Source organism: Callionymus lyra, chromosome 12, assembly GCF_982586985.1.
Source record: "Callionymus lyra chromosome 12, fCalLyr1.hap1.1, whole genome shotgun sequence".
NCBI classification, from domain to species: domain Eukaryota; kingdom Metazoa; phylum Chordata; class Actinopteri; order Syngnathiformes; family Callionymidae; genus Callionymus; species Callionymus lyra.
Genome location: NC_141829.1, coordinates 2,267,897 through 2,285,894, shown reverse-complemented (window position 1 = coordinate 2,285,894; position 17,998 = coordinate 2,267,897). Strand labels below are relative to the sequence as shown.

General features: G+C 37.8%; 1 protein-coding gene across 1 annotated transcript; it reads left to right on the top strand.

Moving 5' to 3' along the window:
- The first annotated feature begins 593 nt into the window (after nucleotides 1-593).
- c12h3orf38 (chromosome 12 C3orf38 homolog) lies at nucleotides 594-8,885 on the top strand. Its single transcript, XM_087804672.1, has 4 exons — nucleotides 594-751; nucleotides 887-1,062; nucleotides 4,577-4,785; nucleotides 6,614-8,885. The coding sequence occupies exons 1-4, from the start codon at nucleotides 625-627 to the stop codon at nucleotides 6,972-6,974; spliced, it is 873 nt and encodes a 290-aa protein (XP_087660798.1). The 5' UTR covers nucleotides 594-624; the 3' UTR covers nucleotides 6,975-8,885.
- The last annotated feature ends 9,113 nt before the right edge of the window (nucleotides 8,886-17,998 follow it).

Here is a 17,998-nt window from a genome sequence, read left to right as displayed (position 1 = left end):
TTAGCTTAGCCGAGGTGCGTTCAAGTGCCCTCGTACGTCTGCGTGCGTCTGCGTTCCTCCCTCTCCTGCGCCGTTAAACGCTGCGATAAAATCCCGCAGACACGGAGGATCATCGCACTGTACACCTATAATATTATATAATGAATAAACGCAATCATTATCGGCAGTTAAATAATTTTAAAATGTAAGATATCAAGTTGGTTTAGAGAAACATAACGGTGTAGGCGGAGTGATGCGTTCAAGACAAATACTGCATAGCGATTTAAAACATTTAACAACTGAAAATACTTGAACATTTTAAACCGTCTAAAAAATGAATAATCTCTTGTCTAATTTAATCATTTAATCATTTTACAAATTATAATTCACAATACTTCGACACACTAGAAGGCGACATAATCGTCTAATTTTGAGTTTAATCACCAGAAGAAAATTTCTGCTTGTTATTATCAAGTTAAAACTTGTTAAAACTTTAATAACTTGAATAATATAAAGATAATAGATATTTTCAATGAGGAGTCCCGGGACGACGTGTAGCGCTGGTTTGTTTCCACACGGACTCTTTACGTGTTGCACTGGTTTGTTTCCACACGGACTCTTTAGGTGCTGCACTCGGCGGCTAACATGTCGCAGCTCTCGCCGACAGAACGCGCCGGATGTGCAGAGTTACTGCGTCTAATGTCTAAAAGTGATTTATTGTCGCTCTGTGACACCGTCACCAACAAAGCCATCGTCGTCCAGGACGCCACAGGTACATGTCTTACCTTTTTTAAACTTTCCAGTTTCACTTTCAGTTGACAAGAAGAATCAGGAAGTGAGTTTGTTGTTGTTTACGTTTGTTGTTTACGATCAGGATCAGATCAATAAAGTTGGGTTTGATTGACAGATTCCATCGAGGCGATACTGTCCTTCAGCAAGAATGCGGAGGAGCTCCTGAAGAGAAGAAGAGTCCACAGGGACCTGATCTTCAAGTACCTGTACCTGGCAGGTGTGGCGATGCTTCCGGACACTGACAAGCAGCAGCTGCTCACTCGGTGCCTGGAGATCTGGACCCGCAGACCCGTGAGTTCTGGACCAGACCCGGTCCAGGAAGATACTCTTTTAACATGAGTTCAACCCTCTGGTCTATCACAGCTGATGTTCATGTACAATGTTGTGGCTCAACTCTGTAGTTATTGAGAACAAACAACAACAACAACAACAACAACAACAACAACAGCAGCAGGGATTGAAAATATGTTTATTATCTGTTGTTATCTGTCAACACACATCCATCAAAGTCAAGAGAACAGCACGTCCTAGTGGTCATTAGGTTTCATTACAGTCATTGTTATTGTTGACATTAATGGTTACAGTCGCTCATAGATTCAGTCATTTTTTCATAAAGACGTCATACTGTGAGAAGAAGAAATAACGAGGAGCGCGAGCAGAAAGCATTAAAACGGCTTAACTTACTTAACTTACTTAACTTAACTCACCAGTGCTGTGTCTCAAATCGCATACTAGCGTACTCAAAGTTAGTATTTTTAGTGCGTAAGTGCATCTCAATACTTAGTATGTATATATAGTTAGTGCTCCATACTCACTAAATTGTCACTAAAACGTCCACAAAACTGAGTATGGATCGATGGACACTTTCTACACTAAACGACTCCATCTTAGTGACGTTTGAAACAGAAGTTATATATACAAATATATATATATATATATATATATATATATATACATATACTTACAGGTGTATTTTCAGCAGCAGTAGAAGGATAAACACATCTTCGCTGCTGATACCAGCTTAAATATCTCGACAATATTTAGATTCTCATATTTTTTCTTTATTTCTTTTTCCAAACTTGAAAACGTGCTGCCAGCAGGTGTCGCTAGTGTTCCTTCAGCTGGTTGAAATCATCGTTAAATAGTAGTAGAAGAAGAAGCTGTCGCGTCATTTCTTCTGTGGAGGATTAGTTACTAGTTAGTACGTACACTATCCTGATGATACTAACTTCTAGTATACTAAGAGAAGTATGTTTGAGACATACTATCTGTGGAGAATTAGTTACTAGTTAGTATGTACACTATCCTGATGATACTAACTTCTAGTATACTAAGAGAAGTATGTTTGAGACATACTATCTGTGGAGAATTAGTTACTAGTTAGTACGTACAATATCCTGATGATACTAACTTCTAGTATACTAAGAGAAGTATGTTTGAGACATACTATCTGTGGAGAATTAGTTACTAGTTAGTATGTACACTATCCTGATGATACTAACTTCTAGTATACTAAGAGAAGTATGTTTGAGACATACTATCTGTGGAGGATTAGTTACTAGTTAGTATGTACACTATCCTGATGATACTAACTTCTAGTATACTAAGAGAAGTATGTAATTTGAGACATACTATCTGTGGAGGATTAGTTACTAGTTAGTACGTACACTATCCTGATGATACTAACTTCTAGTATACTAAGAGAAGTATGTGATTTGAGACATACTATCTGTGGAGAATTAGTTACTAGTTAGTATGTACACTATCCTGATGATACTAACTTCTAGTATACTAAGAGAAGTATGTTTGAGACATACTATCTGTGGAGGATTAGTTACTAGTTAGTACGTACACTATCCTGATGATACTAACTTCTAGTATACTAAGAGAAGTATGTTTGAGACATACTATCTGTGGAGGATTAGTTACTAGTTAGTACGTACACTATCCTGACGATACTAACTTCTAGTATACTAAGAGAAGTATGTGATTTGAGACATACTATCTGTGGAGGATTAGTTACTAGTTAGTACGTACACTATCCTGATGATACTAACTTCTAGTATACTAAGAGAAGTATGTTTGAGACATACTATCTGTGGAGGATTAGTTACTAGTTAGTACGTACACTATCCTGATGATACTAACTTCTAGTATACTAAGAGAAGTATGTGATTTGAGACATACTATCTGTGGAGGATTAGTTACTAGTTAGTACGTACACTATCCTGATGATACTAACTTCTAGTATACTAAGAGAAGTATGTTTGAGACATACTATCTGTGGAGGATTAGTTACTAGTTAGTACGTACACTATCCTGATGATACTAACTTCTAGTATACTAAGAGAAGTATGTTTGAGACATACTATCTGTGGAGGATTAGTTACTAGTTAGTACGTACACTATCCTGATGATACTAACTTCTAGTATACTAAGAGAAGTATGTTTGAGACATACTATCTGTGGAGGATTAGTTACTAGTTAGTACGTACACTATCCTGATGATACTAACTTCTAGTATACTAAGAGAAGTATGTGATTTGAGACATACTATCTGTGGAGGATTAGTTACTAGTTAGTACGTACACTATCCTGATGATAGTAACTTCTAGTATACTAAGAGAAGTATGTTTGAGACATACTATCTGTGGAGGATTAGTTACTAGTTAGTACGTACACTATCCTGATGATACTAACTTCTAGTATACTAAGAGAAGTATGTTTGAGACATACTATCTGTGGAGGATTAGTTACTAGTTAGTACGTACACTATCCTGATGATACTAACTTCTAGTATACTAAGAGAAGTATGTTTGAGACATACTATCTGTGGAGGATTAGTTACTAGTTAGTACGTACACTATCCTGATGATACTAACTTCTAGTACACTAAGAGAAGTGTGTGATTTGAGACATACTATCTGTGGAGTATTAGTTACTAGTTAGTACGTACACTATCCTGATGATACTAACTTCTAGTATACTAAGAGAAGTATGTTTGAGACATACTATCTGTGGAGAATTAGTTACTAGTTAGTACGTACACTATCCTGATGATACTAACTTCTAGTATACTAAGAGAAGTATGTAATTTGAGACATACTATCTGTGGAGGATTAGTTACTAGTTAGTACGTACACTATCCTGATGATACTAACTTCTAGTATACTAAGAGAAGTATGTAATTTGAGACATACTATCTGTGGAGGATTAGTTACTAGTTAGTACGTACACTATCCTGATGATACTAACTTCTAGTATTCTAAGAGAAGTATGTGATTTGAGACACAGCACAAGACACCTGCTCGGTGAAAGTTCAGTTTTGTTTTTATTGTACTTTTAAAAACAAGGCTCAGGTAGAAAAGACTAAATATACTTTACTGTCATGATGGTCATTTGGTGACCTTTTAAAAAACATATTTTTCAGCCTCTGATCATCACGTATCAAACAGATCCTACTTCACAACATTTTGTTGTTCAATGAGATGAAAACGTATTTGATGTTGACTTCAGTGATGTTTGCAGTATAAGTCCAGCTGTGGTGCTTCAGTTGAATTAATGACACGTTTACTTTGTTGTTTGTTAGATTTCTTTAGATTTATGGATGAATCGTCACTTTTTAATGAGGTGAAAAATATTTCTCTGTTCTGTGCGAGCAACAGATCCTTGTTGAGCCGCAAGTTGATACGTTTATAGGTTGAAAGGTTTGACCCTGAAGAAATGTAATGACCTTTGACCCTCGAATGTTGTTCTGCCTGGAAGAGGTTGGTTTCTTCTGTGAACATGTGATCTGTCGCCGCAGGAGATCCACTGCACAGAGTCGAGGAAGAACCGCTGCGAGTCCGAAGCCGTCGTTCAAGGCTGTGGGTTCGACCCGATGTCTCTGGGGTCAAAGTTCTGCGTCTGGTTCTACCAGATCCTCAACAGTCACAACCCAGAGCTGAAGACACAAAAGCAGGAGTTCGGACCTCAACACTTCTGGAGCGACGCCACCATGCAGCTGCTCACCAGGTTAGCTTGGTTAGTTGGTGTTGTTATGGTCAACAAGTACTGGACAATACTACATATATATACTTGTTACTACACTATCACAACACCAGAGTCAAGTACTGGATAATACTACATATATATACTTGTTACTACACTATCACAACACCAGAGTCAAGTACTGGATAATACTACATATATATACTTGTTACTACACTATCACAACACCAGAGTCAAGTACTGGACAATACTACACATATATACTTGTTACTACACTATCACAACACCAGAGTCAAGTACTGGACAATACTACACATATATACTTGTTACTTAACTATCACAACACCAGAGTCAAGTACTGGACAATACTACACATATATACTTGTTACTACACTATCACAACACCAGAGTCAAGTACTGGACAATACTACATATATATATACTTGTTACTACACTATCACAACACCAGAGTCAAGTACTGGACAATACTACACATATATACTTGTTACTACACTATCACAACACCAGAGTCAAGTACTGGACAATACTACACATACATACTTGTTACTTAACTATCACAACACCAGAGTCAAGTACTGGACAATACTACACATATATACTTGTTACTACACTATCACAACACCAGAGTCAAGTACTGGACAATACTACACATATATACTTGTTACTACACTATCACAACACCAGAGTCAAGTACTGGACAATACTACACATATATACTTGTTACTACACTATCACAACACCAGAGTCAAGTACTGGACAATACTACACATATATACTTGTTACTACACTATCACAACACCAGAGTCAAGTACTGGACAATACTACACATATATACTTGCTACTACACTATCACAACACCAGAGTCAAGTACTGGACAATACTACACATATATACTTGTTACTACACTATCACAACACCAGAGTCAAGTACTGGACAATACTACACATATATACTTGTTACTACACTATCACAACACCAGAGTCAAGTACTGGACAATACTACACATATATACTTGTTACTACACTATCACAACACCAGAGTCAAGTACTGGACAATACTACACATATATACTTGTTACTACACTATCACAACACCAGAGTCAAGTACTGGACAATACTACACATATATACTTGTTACTACACTATCACAACACCAGAGTCAAGTACTGGACAATACTACACATATATACTTGTTACTACACTATCACAACACCAGAGTCAAGTACTGGACAGTACTACACATATACACTTGTTACTACACTATCACAACACCAGAGTCAAGTACTGGACAATACTACACATATACACTTGTTACTACACTATCACAACACCAGAGTCAAGTACTGGACAATACTACACATATATACTTGTTACTACACTATCACAACACCAGAGTCAAGTACTGGACAATACTACACATATATACTTGTTACTACACTATCACAACACCAGAGTCAAGTACTGGACAATACTACACATATACACTTGTTACTACACTATCACAACACCAGAGTCAAGTACTGGACAATACTACATATATATACTTGTTACTACACTATCACAACACCAGAGTCAAGTACTGGACAATACTACACATATACACTTGTTACTACACTATCACAACACCAGAGTCAAGTACTGGACAATACTACATATATATACTTGTTACTACACTATCACAACACCAGAGTCAAGTACTGGACAATACTACATATATATACTTGTTACTACACTATCACAACACCAGAGTCAAGTACTGGACAATACTACACATATATCCTTGTATCATGAAACTATCTACACACTCTTGACTACACACTTGTGATCCACAGAGTTCGAGGTGAACACGTTCAGGACTTCAAAGGCTCAGAGTTGATCAGTTGTCGTCTCCTGGCCTTGACTAAAGACGAGATGCTGGTCTTCAGTCCGAACCTGGAGACTCCGGGCCTGAAGACTCTGGTCTCTCCTCACGGTCTGGTTCTGGTCGCTGTCGCCGGCACCGTCCACCGAGGGCGAGCGTGTCTCGGCGTCTTCGAGCAGATCTTCGGCCTCATCCGTTCACCGCTGGACAACAACAGCTTCAAGATCAAGTTCGTCAAGTTAAAGATCTGTGAACACGACTCAGTGACCAGAGCAGAGGCTCCGGCCCTGACCTATGACCTCCACGACCTGCAGCTCATGTGCAGCCAGTGACGCTAATAATGTGCTCATCCTCTCATCTTTTTATCCTCTCATCCTCTCTTTATCTCATCCTCTCATCTTTTTATCTTCTCATCCTCTCTTTATCTCATCCTCTCATCTTTTTATCCTCTCATCCTCTCTTTATCTCATCTTTTTATCCTCTCGTCCTCTCTTTATCTCATCCTCTCATCTTTTTATCCTCTCATCCTCTCTTTATCTCACCTTCTCATCTTTTTATCTTCTCATCCTCTCTTTATCTCATCCTCTCATCTTTTTATCTTCTCATCCTCTCTTTATCTCATCCTCTCATCTTTTTATCTTCTCATCCTCTCTTTATCTCATCCTCTCATCTTTTTATCCTCTCATCCTCTCTTTATCTCATCTTTTTATCCTCTCGTCCTCTCTTTATCTCATCTTTTTATCCTCTCATCCTCTCTTTATCTCATCTTTTTATCCTCTCATCCTCTATTTATCTCATCCTCTCATCTTTTTATCTTCTCATCCTCTCTTTATCTCATCCTCTCATCTTTTTATCTTCTCATCCTCTCTTTATCTCATCCTCTCATCTTTTTATCCTCTCATCCTCTCTTTATCTCATCTTTTTATCCTCTCGTCCTCTCTTTATCTCATCCTCTCATCTTTTTATCCTCTCATCCTCTCTTTATCTCACCTTCTCATCTTTTCATCCTCTCGTCCTCTCTTTATCTCATCCTCTCATCTTTTTATCCTCTCATCCTCTCTTTATCTCACCTCCTCATCTTTTCATCCTCTCATCCTTTCATCATCTTTTCATCCTCTTATCCTCTCACTTTTTCATCCTCTCATCTTATCCTCTTTTCATCCTCTCATCTTTTCATTCTCTCATCATCTTTTCATCCTCTCTTCTACTCACCTCCTCTTTTCATCCTCTCATCTTTTCATTCTCTCATCATCCTCTTATCATCTTTTCATCCTCTCACCCTCTCATCCTCTCTTCATCCTCTCTTCCTCTCACCCTCTCATCCTCTCTTCATCCTCTCTTCTTCTCACCCTCTCACCCTCTCATCCTCTCACCCTCTCATCCTCTCACCCTCTCACCCTCTCATCCTCTCACCCTCTCACCCTCTCATCCTCTCATCTTCTTCTCTTTTCTTCCTCTCACCCTCTCATCCTCTCATCTTCTCCTCTTTTCACCCTCTCATCCTCTCTTCATCCTCTCATGCACTTTCAACTCTCACCTGTCTCAGGTGTTTTCTTGTATCAAGATTAAAAAAAAAAACTCCACAGGTTTAGTCAGAACAACTTTCTTCAACTATAGTTTTGGCGGGAAACGTTAACGTTCGTTTTTCTGGGATCAACTGGTGTGACCTTTGACCTCAAAGATCCTCTTTATTTCCGCCCAAATCAATCTCTCGAACGTCAGACTTTCATCTTATTTATTGAACGACAAAACATCGTTTGACGTCTTGAAATTCAAATTTTGGAACGACATGGAAACGAGGATCATGTTACACAACATTGGTTACACACACATTAGTCACACAAACATTGGTCACACAAACATTGGTTACACAAACATTGGTCACACAAACATTGGTCACACAAACATTGGTTACACAAACATTGGTCACACAAACATTGGTCACACAAACATTGGTTACACAAACATTGGTTACACAAACATTGGTCACACAAACATTGGTCACACAAACATTGGTCACACAAACATTGGTCACACAAACATTGGTTACACAAACATTGGTTACACAAACATTGGTCACACAAACATTGGTCACACAAACATTGGTCACACAAACATTGTTGTGTAGACGTGTTGTCGCGTCAACGACTTCCATGAACGTTTTATTTGCTTCTGAATGTTTTACACTTTGAAACACTAATGTTTGTTTAATAAACGACCAGAAATTGGCTTTTTCTCTGAAATGTTTGATTTATTTTTTATCGTCACAACGACCTTGTGGTCGACGCGAAGGTCGTTCTAGACGCGAAGGTCGTTCTAGACGCGAAGGTCGTTCTAGACGCGAAGGTCGTTCTAGACGCGAAGGTCGTTCTAGACGCGAAGGTCGTTCTAGACGCGAAGGTCGTTCTAGACGCGAAGGTCGTTCTAGACGCGGAGGTCGTTCTAGACGCGAAGGTCGTTCTAGACGCGAAGGTCGTTCTTGACGCGAAGGTCGTTCTAGACGTGAAGGTCGTTCTAGACGCGAAGGTCGTTCTTGACGCGAAGGTCGTTCTAGACGCGAAGGTCGTTCTAGACGCGGAGGTCGTTCTAGACGCGAAGGTCGTTCTAGACGCGAAGGTCGTTCTAGTTGGAAAGTCTTTCTAGGTCAGGGGTGTCACACTTTTTGGGTTTGCGATCTACTTTTCTAATGATCAAGTTCAAAAGATCTTCCTTCATCAAATGTGCTCGTAAGTAAGTAAGAACATCCTTCACTCAGATGATTGAATGAAGTGAATGATAATCAGTCACGATGGAAGGATGTGTGATTTAATCATCTTCATAAAAATGCTGACTTACATAAATAACTAGATTCAAATAGTTCAGTCCGTGAGGAGCATATTTCCTCAAGAAGATACTTTTCCTCTGAGAGTAACTTCCAAAAATGTCCATGAGATCCATGAGACCCATGAGATCCATGAGATCCATGAGATCCATGAGACCCATGAGATCCATGAGATCCATGAGATCCATGAGACCCATGAGATCCATGAGACCCATGAGACCCATGAGATCCATGAGATCCATGAGATCCATGAGACCCATGAGATCCATGAGACCCATGAGACCCATGAGATCCATGAGACCCATGAGATCCATGAGACCCATGAGATCCATGAGATCCATGAGACCCATGAGATCCATGAGATCCATGAGTCCCATGAGATCCATGAGATCCATGAGACCCATGAGATCCATGAGACCCATGAGATCCATGAGACCCATGAGATCCATGAGATCCATGAGACCCATGAGATCCATGAGATCCATGAGACCCATGAGATCCATGAGATCCATGAGACCCATGAGATCCATGAGATCCATGAGACCCATGAGATCCATGAGATCCATGAGATCCATGAGATCCATGAGACCCATGAGATCCATGAGATCCATGAGACCCATGAGATCCATGAGATCCATGAGACCCATGAGATCCATGAGATCCATGAGATCCATGAGACCTGGTCTTAAGTGTCAGTCTGTGTTAAATCTCATCCTCCACTGCAAGTTCAGACTCATATGTACTAAGAATTGCATTGATTTGCTACTAAAATGGTCGTTCATTCGAACCCAAATGATGCAAAAAAATATTCAGATGTAAGAATCTGTTCTTGACACGAATTCAAGCCATTTTCCTTTGTTCATCAAAATCAACAAAAGATTCCGACAGGTTCATCCCTTTCCATGTTTTCAATATGTCCATCATGTTTAAATGAAGCACAAGAATTAAATTTCTCCATTTCTGTGATCATGAAAAAAAAAAAAGTAGTTTATATTTGTTAAATCTAAACATGTCACGAATCACACTTTTGTAAACAAGTTCAGATGTTGGTGTAAATGTTTATGAGTTTATTCTTAGTATATTTCTGAGATAAAGGTAATTTAATAGTCATGTGATGGTGATTTAATACAAGTGTGTTTTAAGGATGTTTTCCTCGATCATGTGATCACGAGGAAAACATGTGTTGCTTTCATTGAACCTGTAGCTTGACTTTGATGGACCTGACGAGATGTTTGTGACTCTAGAGAAGAACCTGAGCTTCACTGTTTTCTTAGATCGTATTTGATCAAATCACGTGATCCACGTATTGATCACACCTGGTGTTCACTCTGTGTGAGTCAAGACGGAGAAACACGACATGAAACAAGATGTTCATCAACGTTTCTTCTTGTGATGAACAAACAAACTGAGGTTTTTCAACAAACTATTATTATTTTTGACATAAAAACCAAAACGATGTTTGAATCACGTTCATAAATCACAAATCTAAAGGTTTGTTTTCTCTGAGTTCTTTTGATTTTGTCGTCGCAGCAACGATCAATAATGATGATCAATAATGATGATCAATAATGATCAATAATGATCAATAACGATCAATAATGATGATCAATAACGATCAATAATGATCAATAACGATCAATAATGATGATCAATAACGATCAATAATGATGATCAATAACGATCAATAATGATCAATAACGATCAATAATAATGATCAATAACGATCAATAATGATGATCAATAACGATCAATAATGATGATCAATAACGATCAATAATGATCAATAACAATCAATAATAATGATCAATAACGATCAATAATGATTAAAAACGAGCCTATGTTGATCTTTATTAAGTATATATTTTAACTGTGTGTAGTTTTTGTTAAAGTTCTTCGTGACTCTGGTCTCGAAACATCTTGACTAATGACTCCTACTAACTAAAAACTGCCTCTCATTATCCTCCACTAGAGGGCGCTGCCAGACAAGTTTTCTTACACGTTTGTTTCACACGTTTTTAGTTAGTTTATGACGTCATAAAAACGATTCCCACACCAATGATTGACAGGTGTTATTACAAATAATAATGATGATTAATGTTTAATTCACTTTGTTCTGTTGACTCGGATATATATTGAAAAAGTGAACTTTTATAAGTATAACGTCCTTAAAAGTAAAATGATTCAGTGTCTTGACGTCCGGCTCGTCCAGTTCCCGCTAATCTTTTACAGACGAACAACTGAGCATTTGTGTCTTTATTTATCTTGTTGTGTAACTTATGCTTAAATGATTAAAAATGTTCAGATAAAGAGAGAAAAAGGGACAAAACACAATTCATGTGAATGTGAAATAACTTGATTAGTATTAGTTTAAAGTATTAAACAATGATTGATGATATTTTCCTGATGAAAAAACATCTTTTGTGTCGACGTCACAGAAACACATCTTTTTATTCCCACGTAAATATTGTCGTGACCTGAACATGAAATACTTTGTTGACGTAAGGTAAGGTAAAACTTTATTGATTACTGATATTGATTACGTCGACTCTCGACAGGAGAAAGATTTGTTCAAGGATTTGTTGGTTTTGAGCCCGAGGTCAGACGAGGATTCAGTCATCGTTAACGATTCGTTCTTTCATGACAGTAAGTCAGTAATTAAAGGTTATTTCATGAAATAAATCTCTAAAAATAATACATTTTTGCAATGAAAATATTTCTGTAATTGCTTTAGATATTTGTACTTTTCTTGTTGATATTTTTTTGGTTCACAGTTCTTTCTTTTTTTTTCTTTGCTCAGACTTTTACTCTCCCACTCTACTTCGTTCCCATTGACTGACTAGATTTTGATTGACAGGTTTCTATCGTTCTTATCAGCACATACTTGAAGTAGTCAAGCTTGTTTTTTTCATTTGGCTTTTGAGGTCATATTATTATTTATTGATCACATTTATGTTTATATTTCAATAAAGTTTAAAACAAATGTTTTTTTTAATCAAAAATGAACGTGTAGATATTAACTGTGTTTATTTTGTTAATTTACTGCAATTAAACTCCCGGCCACTAGATGGCAGCAGTCATTACAGTCACTTTGTTGACGGGTGTGAGAGCACCTTTGCTTAAACAGCGGTAAGACAAGGAGATGGTGATTGACTTCAGGAAAAAGTCCACATCAAGCGGTGAGCATCCAGGACTCGGACATTGAGCTTCAAATACCTGGTGTTCACCTCAACAATAAACTGAACTGGTCCACACACATCAACGCCGTGTAGAAGAAGGGCCGAAGTCGCCTCCACCTCCTGGGGAGACTGAGGTCCTTCGGAGTGTGCAGACCACTTTTAAGGACCTTCTATGACTCCGTGGTAGATCTGCTATCTGTGGTCTGCTGGGGAGCAGCAGGAGGACCGGGACAGGAAGAGACTGAACAGGCTGGTCAGGAGGATCTGTCCTGTCGCTCGCTGGACTCGTGGAGGAGGTGGAGGAGGTGGGAGAGAGGAGGAGGTGGAGGAGGTGGGAGAGAGGAGGAGGTGGAGGAGGTGGGAGAGAGGAGGAGGAGGAGGAGGTGGGAGAGAGGAGGAGGTGGAGGAGGTGGGAGAGAGGAGGAGGTGGAGGAGGTGGGAGAGAGGAGGAGGTGGAGGAGGTGGGAGAGAGGAGGAGGTGGAGGAGGTGGGAGAGAGGAGGACACTCTCCAGACTATCCTCCATCAGGGACAACACTCTCCACCCACTGCACCTGACCGTGGAGGAGCAGCTCCTTCAGTGGCTCAGACCCCCCAGTGGAGGAGCAGCTCCTTCAGTGGCTCAGACCCCCCAGTGGAGGAGCAGCTCCTTCAGGGGCTCAGACCCCCCAGTGGAGGAGCAGCTCCTTCAGGGGCTCAGACCCCCCAGTGGAGGAGCGTATAGAAGGTCCTTCATCCCAAATGGTGTCAGGATATTTAACTCTTACTACTACTTTACTCTACTTTAAATATCCTGATGCTAATCCGTAGTGTGTTTTTCTTCTCGTGTGTTTTATTTTATTTTTTGTTTTTATTTTATTTTATTTTCATTTTATTCTATTTTATTTTGTTAATAGTTTTTAAATGTCTAACATTGTAAATAATCTGTATATTTTTAAGATCGTTTTATTTTTATTTATTTTATTATCTCTTATTTCTTTTTTCCTTGCACTTTATTTTTTTCAACTGTTGTAAAAGTGTGTTTCCCTCTGGATGAATAAACATTTTCTATTCTATTCTATTCTATTCTATTCTATTCTATTCTATTCTATTATAAAACACAACTACGTAATATTCCGTGTTAAATAGAGTTAAATTAAAATTAAAAGTGATTCTAAAAATGTGATTTAATTTGAGTTAAATGAGCCAAAAAAAGCTTCAATTAATGGGATTAAAATTAAATTAATGTTTTATTTTTGGCTCAGATCACAGATTATTGTGTGAACGCTCGTCAACACGGGTCTGGATCAGGATCAGGATCAGGATCAGGATCTGGATCAGAACACGCTGAAGAATATCTCGAAGGAAGATCTTTTCTCGGCGTCGGGTCACGATCGGATCAACAGAACACTCGGGTGTTCGCGGCTCATCATGTGACACAAACAAACAAACGTGACGGTCTTACCCTGAAGAGCTGGACCAGGAGGAAGAGAAGGTGTGCGGTCATTATGACCCGCCTGCTCTGCACTGACACACAGCGTTGCTTCCTTATTTTTTTCAACTGTGCTGTTGTAAAAGTGTGTTTCCTCTCTGGATGAATAAACATTTTCTATTCTATTCTATTCTATTCTATTATGTCCTCCACAGCTAAAGGAAGAATGATGACTGAGGACGAGAGGATACAGTGAGTCCAGCAGCTTTTAAAGCTGATTTTTGGACATATTTTGGTTTGAAAACAACTACATACATATACTTGTTACTACACTATCACAACACCAGAGTCAAGTACTGGACAATACTACACATATATACTTGTTACTACACTATCACAACACCAGAGTCAAGTACTGGACAATACTACACATATATACTTATTACTACACTATCACAACACCAGAGTCAAGTACTGGACAATACTACACATATATACTTGTTACTACACTATCACAACACCAGAGTCAAGTACTGGACAATACTACACATATATACTTATTACTACACTATCACAACACCAGAGTCAAGTACTGGACAATACTACACATATATACTTGTTACTACACTATCACAACACCAGAGTCAAGTACTGGACAATACTACACATATATACTTGTTACTACACTATCACAACACCAGAGTCAAGTACTGGACAATACTACACATATATACTTGTTACTACACTATCACAACACCAGAGTCAAGTACTGGACAATACTACACATATATACTTGTTACTACACTATCACAACACCAGAGTCAAGTACTGGACAATACTACACATATATACTTGTTACTACACTATCACAACACCAGAGTCAAGTACTGGACAATACTACACATATATACTTGTTACTACACTATCACAACACCAGAGTCAAGTACTGGACAATACTACACATATATACTTGTTACTACACTATCACAACACCAGAGTCAAGTACTGGACAATACTACACATATATACTTGTTACTACACTATCACAACACTAGAGTCAAGTACTGGACAATACTACACATATATACTTGTTACTACACTATCACTATATATGACTATACATCACTATATATCACTTTATATCCTTGAATCCTGACAAACGTATAAACTTTGTTCCATAAAAACGATCAAGAATCACAGTTTCAAGGTCATTCTTCTTCTCCTTGAACTCCGGTTTCCTCCCCAGAGGTTCGTCACTGGTTTTTCCTGGTCTTTGTGTAAAACCTTCATTTTCTCCTCGTATTGAAAAACCATCTCGACGACAGAATGATTGACATTTTCCCCTCGAACCGTGAGTCACCATGAAAGGCGTGGCTTGACTCGCGGCTTCGAGGCCCGAACGATCCGACAGAGTCTGCGGCTCCGGCGGGAAAAGTTCCATCATGTGGGAAATGATTGTTGGCGACGCGTTCAAAGACCTCCTGGAATAGTTGAGCAGCGACGGCTGCATTGATTTCACCTCTTAGAATAATAACAAGCTGCTCTTTACGACTTCACGGCCTCCCAGCTTTTAATAAGCGCCGCGACCGCGAGCTGTGACGCACGAAACACTGCATGATGGGTAAAGACCCCCCGACCCCCCCCACTGTGGCGACTCTATTGTCGACTGTTTCCTCGCGAGCGACGGATTCAACGTCAGCTTCTGATTGGTCGTGTTTGATCATGTGACTCGACAGTCGCTTCAGTCATTCCTGAGGTTCGATCCGAAGACTCCTGGAATTCACTCTGTTATTTCCCAGAATGCTGCAGGAGAAGTTTTTTATTGAACAATAAAAATACTTTTATCGTAATTTTTAAAAATGTGAAGCAAGATGTATTTTCTTACGTTTAAACTATAAATGATCCATTTATGAGAATCAAACATTTCATCTGAGAGTCAAACCAGGTTCTTTGATCTCGTCGTAATAACTAGTTAATATAAATACAAATGACTGACTTACTTAACTTGTTAAAGTCAGTTTTAACTAACTAACCAAAAAGAGCAATCAAAACTGGGAATTTTCTGGTTTCTTACCTGAGACCTCGGCTCCTGCACAGGTTTGAGTGACGTCGTCTGTTAACTGTGACAAGAAATGCTATTTAATTGATTTAATGTGAATTATTTTTATATAATTAAAATTAATTAATTGATTATTAAACGTTTTCATGGTTATAGTTAATTTCTATTTAATTGAACTATATTTTATTGTGTTTTATTTGTATTTATCTAATTATTTACTGCAGTAAAACACTTACAATCCCAGCAAGAATGTGTGTTTCTGAAACAGTGTCTTTGTAATAGCAGGATCATGAAATCATTACATAACTGCAGAAAATAAACGATACTTTTGTCGTAAATACATATTTTGTATCAAAGGCTGTGTTTGGATCATAAATGACATTTTTGTCAAAAACATTTTCTTAAATAAATATTTATCGTGTTAATTATATGAAGATACAATTAAAACTACATTAAAATGAAATTAAACGCGATAATAAATCAACACTTAACATTTAAATGTTATAAATTCTTGGTTGTAGTTAATAAATGTTGGACGTTCAATAAAACATTGATTAAAGGTTTTAGAGTCAATAGTTGCAGTGCATTATGGGTCTTAAACTGGTGAGAGAAATAAAGACTTAATGACAATTATAAACGTGTGTGTGTGTGTGTGTGTGTGTGTGTGTGTGTGTGTGTGTGTGTGTGTGTTCTGTGTCTAAAACTTTCAAACCAATTAAATCTTTAATTATTCTAATTTTGCCAACATTGTAATTTGTAAATCAAAGTATATTTATTGTTTTGTTTTTTATTCATGAATTAAACTTTTAACAAAAAATGCTTTTTTTTTAATCCACAACAATAATTTTGTATAAAATGTAATTAAAAAAAGTATTTTATAATCAAGTCAAACGTGATAAAAATTATTTGAAGGATCTTTATTTTAACTTATAAATATATTTTTCATTTAAAATCTTTTAATTTTAAATTTTATTTTAATCCGATGTTACTTCTCAGAAGATGCAGTTCATGTCGTCGCCAGTAGGAGGCAGACACGCGTCACATCTCGATCCTTTGATCTTTCGCGCGAGGAAAGTCTTTCACCTGCGCAGATAAAACTATCAAAACTCACCTGCGCAGATAAAGGTGTAAATACCTGCAGTTTGTCCTCCATTAAAGTCACGTGTGCGTGAGAAACACCTTCAGCGTGTTGCGTTCATGGACTCCGGGATTTATGGATGACGTGTTGGATTCTCTCTCTGGACGTCACAGAAGGATTTATGACGTAATCAATCAAATCGATCAAATGTTTGTTTGTCCACGAGAGTCCTTCAGTCACGTGGTCAGCGCTGACGTCATCAGTCATGATTTTAAATCAATTTAAAGTCAATTTAAAGTCAATTTAAAGTCAATTATCGATGCTTTGTTCGTACAGATGTTTATCTTCACGACCCGTTAATAAAGTGAAGGTTATTTATAATCATTAATTAATAATTATTAATAAACAACTTATCAGAGAATCAATATATTTATTTTAATCTCTTTTCATGATTTATTCCCAAAATACAAAAAGATTTTCCTTCAACATGCAAAAATAAATCAGATAAAACTTTTATTCAGTTACATTTTAAGTATAAATTCAATGAAGTGAGGATGACCGTCAGGCTCCAGGAACCTTCTGAAGGATGTGTCAATATTTTCGTGTGTTGTGCGAGTGAGTTGTTCTGATGCATGTGTTGTTAAGTTTTCAAATGATAGAAATGATATTGTGTTAAACAATAGATGGATGTGTGTGTGAAAGAGAGACTTGGCAGAGGTATGAGCTGCTCTGGTGCTTTTCTACTGCAAATACAATATATTACAACTTAAATGTAGACAATAGTCATAGAAATGTTAAAATATTTAATAAAA